This window comes from Trichechus manatus, unplaced genomic scaffold (genome assembly GCF_000243295.1).
Source record: "Trichechus manatus latirostris isolate Lorelei unplaced genomic scaffold, TriManLat1.0 scaffold00092, whole genome shotgun sequence".
Classification (NCBI taxonomy): domain Eukaryota; kingdom Metazoa; phylum Chordata; class Mammalia; order Sirenia; family Trichechidae; genus Trichechus; species Trichechus manatus.
Genome location: NW_004444028.1, coordinates 2,246,614 through 2,255,717, shown reverse-complemented (window position 1 = coordinate 2,255,717; position 9,104 = coordinate 2,246,614). Strand labels below are relative to the sequence as shown.

Genomic DNA, 9,104 nt, shown 5'->3' with positions numbered 1-9,104 from the left:
CCAGTGCTGCCCAGTACATGCATGCCGGGGGCAGGCTAACCAGTAAGCAGGGTTTTCATGGGCTGATTTTCAGAAGTAGATCACCAGACCTTTCTTCCTAGTTTGTCTTAGTCTGGAAGCTCCACTGTAACCTGTTGAGCATCATAGTAACATGCAAGCCTCCACTGACAGATCGGTGGTGGTTGTACATGAGATGCATTGGCCAGGAATCTAATCTGGATCTCCCGCATGGAAGGTGAGAATTCTACCACTGAATCACCAATGCCTCGTGGGGATGATGTTTGTTATTTTGTTGTTGTTAGGTGCCATTGAGTAGGTTCTGACTCATAGCAACCCTATATACAACAGAACGAAACACTGCCCAGTCCTGGGCCATCGTTGATATGCTTGAGCCCATCGTTGTAGCCACTGTGTCAGTCCATCTTGTTGAGGGTCTTCCTCTTTTTCGCTTACCCTCTACTTTACCAAGCATGATGTCCTTCTCCAGGAACTGATCCCTCCTGATAACATGTCCAAAGTACATGAGACAAAGTCTCACCATCCTCACTTCTAAGGAGCATTCTGGCTGTACTTCTTCCAAGACGGATTTGTTCGTTCTTCTGGCAGTCCATGGTATATTCAGTATTCTTCGCCAACACCACAATTCAAAGGCATCAGTTGTTCATCAGTCTTTCTTATTCATTGTCCAGCTTTCGCATGCAGGTGATAACACTAGACTACCGTTATTATTTTTCATTCTGTTTTGAACCACAAATGAGAGATAGAGATAGACAGGCCTGGCGATATAGGTAAAGGAAATTTGGAAAGAGCCAGAGAATTTTAATAAGAAATATATTCCTCACAAGGAGGCAGAACTGTTGGAAGGTATTGTAGTATAGGCTCATTAGGTGAACTCCCCAGGTAAAATGATACCTTATTCTGAAAGGAAACCCGAAAGTACTGTCAACATTTGGGAAGCCTCTTTGATTACCATAAATTTGTATTTAAAAAATTAGGTTAAGTAATATAATTATTAGAGTTTAAATAATGACATTGGTACGTGTACTAAGGCTTTTGTAGAGTACTTACCCAGAGATTATTAATTCCTCATTAAACCAGTACTGGTGGAGCATCAATTTCATGCATCATTGTAGGTGTTGGGGAGCTGACAGTGAGTTTTCGGCCCTATTCTGTGGGGGCCAATGTAATTGACCTATTTGTAGACAAAGTTGGTGTAATCTTGAGATATTTCATCTCTTTATATACATGTAACTTGCAGATAAAAAAAAAAAAACCCTTTACCATCAAGTTGATTCCGACTCATAGTGACCCTATATAACTTGCAGATAGTCAGCCTAAATGTCTTATATTTGCGATATGGAGTTGTGTCAACTGAAATATGGAATAGGTGTAGCATGACAGAGCAGAAGGATTCTCCATTGGGTGGAGAATTAATAGACCCCTATTCTAACTCCAAATCGGCAACCGTTTTCCCTGTCTGTGACTTAGTTTCTTGATTCTGGTAGTTGGACTAGAATCATGGTTTTCAAACTATACAATGTGGATCCTCCACAGACTCCATTCTTTCACATTCTTCATCCAGATCTTCTGGATGTGTTTCCTTGAAAAATTCTTTCCTTGAACAATGGATTATGGGATAGTGACACGATTGAGGGGGGTTAGAAACTCTTGGGCTACAGTAGTCTTTAAGGACTTTCCAAGATCTTTTATTTTTTAACTCTTTTGTTTCTTTGTATTCTTACCACAATCAGAATTGATAGTTGTCCCTTTTGGCTGCATAGGATCAAGCTTTTAAAAAAAAAAAAAAAAGGCCAGAGAATTAGTAAACATTGGCCTGTTAGGGAAGTACCAGAACTTTATCTAGAAATGTCACCCTTTATCTTTCCAAGAGCCCTTCCTGTTTCAATATTGGTTTAATAGGTAAAAAAATAAAAAATTGAATATAAGATCACATTTTAATTTTATGAAATGAAAATTTTAACATTTCTAAATGGCAACAATCATTTTATAGTCTTCTGAATCTTTAAATACTTATGAACCTTGATTTAAAATACTCAACACTGAACACTTATATGTACTTATGTAATATATGTTATACAGATACTCTTGTTGTCTTTATCATCTAACAAGCGGTTAGTGTTTAAATTACCTATATGCTTCATTTGGATTCCGATGATTCTTCCAGCTCTTCTGCCTGTGAATTAAAGATGTTATTTATACCATTTCCAAGGATAGAAAAGATACAACCAGACTGTATCTCTAATTTAAAACAGTTGTGTTTGGGAATTTTGTGTACAAGATTTGTTTGTGATTTTATTTTTATTTTCACTTAACTGTCCATTTTTAATCACAACTGTATTGCTATCATTTGAAGGCTGTGCCTTTTAGCAGCTGAAGAATTTCTTGCTTTTACCTGCTCTTCTAACGTCTTTCTTTCAACCATACTTTTATCAGAGTAACTGCTGAAAAAATTTTCTATTGAAAAAAAAAAAATCCCAATGATGCCTACTGTATAAAGAATAAAATCTAGATTCTCCATTCAGCTTAGGCTATAAGGCTGTCCACAGCTGGTTACCAATTAGCTACTATATAGCATAGATTATGGTTGGCACTGGCCAAGGATGATTATAGTTGTGAGCACTGTGGTGCCCCTACCAGGTCCCCCTTTAGAACTGAGGCTCTTATTTTCCGAGCTGCTGGGACTATTGGTGGCTGGTGGTTTATAGCTGAGTCCCAATCTGTAAATTACCTTCAACTCAAGAGAACTGCCTTATCCATGATCACACCTCTTTCTTGGGGGTAGCTCTCCCCAGTTGGGGGGCCACAGTCCTAAACCAGAGGACCCAGGCATGTCCCTGCTTTTCTGTGCCCAAAGCTCTGGCCAACCTCCTCCTCCACTGCTTGGCATCTAGGAACACTGCAGGTCACATTGACTGGTGGATACAGGGGATATAAAGGCCTTATCCCCTAAGGACAACTCTTCAGGGCCATTCCAGCATTCTCCATTGGACTAGCTGAGGCCTTTGTTGCAACAACATCACGGTTCACCTCCTTTCTCTGTCTATTCTATGCCCTGTACTCTCCCACAGGTGTTGATCTCAATGGCTGTCCCCAATAAACTTCATGTATGCCAACCTTTGTTTCAGAATCTCTGTCCTGGGTGACTCAAGTTTAGACTCTCTATTATGGTTCCATGGGGTGCAAGGAGGTGGCACATGTCACAGTTTGACCATGGAGGCTGACATAAACCACTGAATCAAATGCATGGTACTGAGTGCCATAGGAGAAGCATCACAATTCTATGGGAGTGAAGGAAGTGAGCTGTTTTGCTTGGGAGATAGCAGAGGGAGAATTAGGAAAGGTTTTGTAGAAGTGGCATTTGAGCTTCACTTTGAAGAATGAGTAGGTATTCTCTAGACAAAGAAGGATGTGGGATAGTCTGGCTTGTGAACAAACATAGCTTATTAAAAATGTAACTGTATCAGGGTGCCAGATGGAGGCTGGGGGCCCATGGGGAGACCAGTGGAGACGGTTCTGGAGCCAGGTCACAAAGCTCTCTGCTGAGATTGAAAGTTCTTAAGCTGGAGTCTGCTCTTCCTTCCTAACTCCTCATCTTTCCAACATGGCACCCCTGCTCCACAGGCAAGTTGTGATTCGAATAGACTTAGAGACTTTCCTCTTCCACTTTTCCTTTGAAGATGTTATTTTTCTATTTTCTTAACAACCTTTTTATTAACCATTTCATTTTAACATATTCAGAAAGCCTCAGGTTTCTAGGAAGAGAGTGCGTCTTTTGTTTAAATAACCATCTATAAGAAGACACAAAGATCTCCCTCTCTGGTGCTTGATATTCTACCGTTAGCAATTTATGGAATTATAAGTAGAAGGATATAGTAAAGTTTGTATAGTCCAGGTTTCAAAAACATGAATTCCCCCTTTTAATCCTCTGATGAGGTTTATCCAGTTTGTTCTAGTATAGCTAGACTAGATACACTAGTATGAGGGCTAAGGTTAGATAAGGGTTATCCAGTTTGTTCTAGTGTATCCCCAGTAATGGGAACATTGGCCTTTTCCTGTCGTTATTAATGCTGATGTATCACAGAGTCATAGGATTACAGAGATGGAATTAATCATCACTTTATAGATGAGAAAACTGAGGTCTTAAGAGAAGAAATGGTTTATCCAAGGTCAAACAGTAGATGTTGACATAAACAGAAGTAGAATTCGTATTCTCCATCTAGCAAGGTCAGCTCTCTACTGCTATGATGCAGGTCCAGTTGTACCAGTTTTCCAGGTCTGTCTTCTCACCTATAAAATTAGAGGCCTGAGCTAGAGGATCTCTCAGTGCCCTCCTCCCTGACATTGCAAGAGTCTCTCTCTTTCCTCTAAAGCAAAGAAAGAGAAGATGTGTGTAATGGTACTAGTGGACCAGCTGAAGACTGAAAGGGGAGGAGTGCAGTAAAAGGAAATACCTAGCAAAGATCAGCATATCTTTGTCCACCATTTGCTGGCCCAAGCTTCCAATCAACTGTATTCTGAGAACTTTTGTTTTATGATTTGGGGGCATTTTACAATAGGACCACTTTAGGCAGAGTACAGCCAGAGTGCTCCTTAGAAGTGAGAATGGCGAGACTTCGTCTCACATATTTTGGAGGTGTTATCAGGAGGGACCAGTCCCTGGAGAAGGATGTCATGCTTGGTAAAGTAGAGGGTCAGCGAAAAAGAGGAAGACCCTCGATGAGATGGGTTGACACAGTGGCTGCAACAATGCGCTCAAGCATAACAATTGTGAGGGTGGTGCAGGACCACGCAGTGTTTCATTCAGTTGTACGTAGGGTTGCATGAGTAGGAACAGACTCAAGGGCACCTAACAACAACAGCAGCAACCACTTTAAGCATATTTTACGTTATTTCTCCTTCATAGAAGAAGTGTTCAGATTACCTGCCCTCAGAACAGTACGTCAATAGACCATAAAGTCTTTCCTTAGAAACTGACTAAGCCTTATCTGTTGCAACTGGCTTTGAGTAAAGAAGATGAATCTTGCAGCCAAGCCTCAATGCAAACAAAAACGTTTTCTGGTCAAGCATTTGTAGGTTTGTTCAACTCCATTACAGGGCTGGCTTTAAGGGAAAAAAAGCAAGGTTAAAACCCACAGAGGCACAAAACACAAGCCTGGGAAGAGTTTCCAGCCTCATCAGTTCAGATCACCAGCATAGAATAGAAACCGGCTCTCGTTGTCCAGACCATCGTCATCTGCAGACTCCCATCCTAAGTTCTTCTGCTATTTTAATTTCACCACTTCAAAATGGGAAAAAGAAATAGGTTAATAGTTTCCATGCGTTTAGACTCTGACCAGAGGCATACTAAGCAATTTCAGAACCTCAGGCAACCGCAGCTTTGGGGAGAGGATGGGAATGGATTAACCAATCCATCTTGGAATGGATTCCAGAGTCCGGGGAGTTGGGGCCATCATCGTGCAGCGAGGGTTGGTTGTAAATAATACTCCTTCATTGATTCTTCTTGCACGCACATCATTATGCCCAGCAGTATACTGGGTGCAGTATGGGACAAAGGCAGGCATGTTTAATACCTAGTCCTTGCCCTTAAAGAAATTACAGTCTAGTAGAGGAAGTAGCCATATATGCACATAATTTGAATAAAATGCAGACAGTAAGTGCTGTAAGGAAAATAAAGTGCTGGGGAAAGACAGAGAAAGTAGCATTTCTTTCCTACTGGGGACTTCCAGGAAGCCGTCACTGAGATCAGAATGGCAAATTGAGAATTATTCTAGGCATTAGCCAAGGCATGGAAGTATGGAAGTTTCTCGTTGATTTTAACAAGAATGAGACGTTAAGAGAAGCCGAGACTAGAAATGGAGGTTGAATGCGATATAAGAAATTAGCTCCTTTCACAGTATAGAGCCGTGAAAGTTTTTGATGGCAGGAAAGCTACTTGGTCATATCCGTGTTTTGGAAAGGAAATTGGGGGTTATTTTCAGGGTGGGGGGACTATTACAGGAGGAGAGATGGAAACGAGGAAGCCAGTCCAGAGGCCGTTGCTATAGTTCAGACATCAGCACACTAGTTATCTACCCACAGACACTTCCTGTCTCGTGGCCATTAAAGGTTCTCGTGGTAAGAGAGTAATTATACTCCTTAATTTCCATGCCCCATCCCAGTGCTGCATCTTTCTAATCAGATCCATATCCAGGTTTATTCCAGATTGTAAACTCAGATTGTGACGCACAGTTGTTTGGTAAGAGAACATGGGATTCTAGGGACGGATGGAAAGTTAACAGCAAATCGTATCTTTCTGAATCCTGACTTAAAAACTAGTATCCCTTTTAAGAATGGTATGTAGAAGGAGCCCTGGTGGCACAGTGGTTAAGTACTTGGCTGCTAACCAAAATGTGGGTGGTTGGAACTCACCCAGCAGCTCCGTGGGAGAAAGACCTGGTGAACTGCCCCCATAAAGATTAACCAAAACCAAACCAAACCCATTGCTGTCGAGTCGATTCTTACTCATTGAGACCCTCTAGGACAGAGCAGAACTGCCCCATAGGGTTTCCAAGACTGTAAATCTTTACGGAAGCAGACTGCCACATCTTTCTCCCATGGAGTGGCTGGTGGGTTTGAATAGCTGACCTTTTGATTAGCAGGCAAGCGCTTAACCATCGCGTACCACCAGAGCTCCTTCCTATCAAGATTACCGCCTGGAAAACACTATGGGGCAGTTCTCTTCTGTCACGTGGGGTCGCTGTGAGTCAAAATCTACTCGACAGCACCTAACAACCACAACATGTATTTTAAAACTCACCATATTTTTAAAGCCAGCTAAACTGACTTTCTCAATTTACTTCTCAAAACTAGACTCTCTCCAGGTTCAAGATTTCTATCAAGAGTTTACCCACCCATGAATTTTTGAAAATCAGGGCATTGAACGATCGAAAGCTCTTCAGAAGCTAAGCTCTGACTGGGTTCAGCAGCTGGCACACTGTGTGGGTCTCAGTCTTCAGATAGACCCCTCTCTGAAGAGTTAGAGGCCTTGGTGCCCACACAAGTTCTTTTCTGGTTAATCAAGTTTTAGAAGTAATAGCAAAGCATTCTCCAAGTGGAGAAGCTGGGTGGTGTAGTGCAAGGGTAGACAAACCAGAGCTTTGGGCCAAATCCAGTTCTCCACCTGCGTTTGTAACTACAGATCAACTGGAACAGTCATACCCATTTGTTTTAGTGTTATCTATGGCTGCCTTTGTGCTATAACAGCAAAAGTGAGTTGTTGTGATGGAGACCCTATGGCCTGCAAGGCCCAAAGTATTTACTATATGGCCCTATGCAGAAAAGTTTGCTGACTTCTGGTGTGGTAGAAAGGAACGAGGGCAGAAGACTAGTTCTAAATCTTGGATTTGCCTCTTGCTACCTGGGTAACCTTGGAAAGCCACTTGATCTATCTAGTTGTATTTCCCCCTCTCTATAATAAACATATACTGCCTTCCTCAGAGTACTGTGGTAAGCGCAGAAGCCAACGTGGTTGTAAAAATGCTTGCCACGCTGTGCATTATTACATAAATGGAGTACCTCAAGTCCCAGCCTAACGCGGCAGTTTTTCTTTCCCTCCCCAGAATACTCTGGAGCAGTGCAACGTGTGTTTCAAGCCCATCATGGAGCGGATCCTCCGTGCCACCGGGAAGGCCTACCATCCTCACTGTTTCACCTGTGTGATGTGCCACCGCAGCCTAGATGGGATCCCATTCACCGTGGATGCCGGCGGGCTCATTTACTGCATTGAGGACTTTCACAAGTAGGCAATCTACTCTCCCTCTGCCAACTTGCCTGTCTTCTTGGAGTCTGTTCTTATGGTCTGGCATCTGGATCCCATAGTCCTCTCTCTCTTAGAGAGTCATAGAATGTCAAGATGAGGTGGGACCTTAGAAAGAGCTGATTTATCCCCTTACCCAGTGCAGGCATTGATATCGGATAATCTGGGTAATCCGTGTCTTTGTTTGAAGACTCCCCTGGGCTTGTCCATTGTATCTTTGTATGGCTGTAGTGTGAGAATGTTGAGTCATCTGCTAAGTGTGTGTGTTGGAAAGAATCAGGATACTGGGGCAATCCTCCCTGGCCTAAACAGGAACAAGATGGGCCAATTTCCAACTTCCTTGTGCTCTTCAGTTTGGTTGTTAGGCCAGACTCTGTCCTCAAGCTTTTCTGACTGTAACAACCCGGGGTTCTCTCTAGAACTGACCTTTACCTTCCCGCCTCTGTAGATGGGAGGTTAAGGCCGGGGCGTGGGTTACGGGGAGCACAGATACAGAGAACAATTCAGTCACTCTTAATAATACAAGCCTCGCACATATTTGGAGGCAGTTCCGTACTATTGTCACCATATCCACACTCTTTCCTAATCTCTTCCTCCAAACAGGTCTTCTCTTACTCAGGACATTTTCTAATGAAATTGATAAATGCAGCACTGTGTAGTCTTTTGAGGAGGATTGAAAGTAGAGCCTCAAGGTCAAGAGCATGTATTCATGGACCTGAGAAAACATGTCCCCACTTTCTCACTTTTCTCTTTTGTAGATCCCTCTTCTACTTAGAGCTGGGTTTTGCATGAAAACTGTATAGTCTTGTGTTTTGCTTATTTTTATTTGTCCAGTTTGTTAGTTGATTAATTGGTTGATCCCATTTGTTTTATTTTCTAAGAATTGTGTGAAAGCTGCAGATGTCATTTATAAATGGTAGACACAAAGGCTTTCTGTCTTGTGGTCCCTGGGCAGTGGCTTTGAGGACAGTCTGCAAGGCTTTCAGAGACAAAGCCCGTGTTGCTCACCACTTGCGTATCTGTTCTTCTGCTCTGAAATGTGCAGCCTTGTGGGTTAATTTTCACCGCTCTGTTGATTGTCAACAGCCAGGAGGTTCTTGCCACAAGCAATTTGGAGACCTGAGACTCATATTTAAAAAATGTATTTCCTGACCACTTTCCAAGTAGCAAAGAAAGTAAAAACTTCGCCAAAAAAATGTGATGCTGACTGATTAAAAAAAAAAAAATCCAGAGGCAGAAATTCTCAACCTGAATTAGACAAGAAAGGCTCACTTTTAAAGGGCAGTCA

At 42.2% G+C, this 9,104-nt stretch overlaps 1 protein-coding gene across 10 annotated transcripts in view; it reads left to right on the top strand.

Annotated features, from left to right (window-relative positions):
• LPP (LIM domain containing preferred translocation partner in lipoma) overlaps nt 1-9,104 on the top strand; it is a 756,943-nt gene that overhangs the window by 737,766 nt on the left and 10,073 nt on the right. For all 10 annotated transcript variants that reach the window (XM_023736780.1, XM_023736775.1, XM_023736779.1 and 7 more), the window contains one exon: nt 7,620-7,798. In XM_023736780.1, the coding sequence (XP_023592548.1) occupies nt 7,620-7,798 (179 nt within the window). The remainder of the gene's footprint in view (nt 1-7,619; nt 7,799-9,104) is intronic.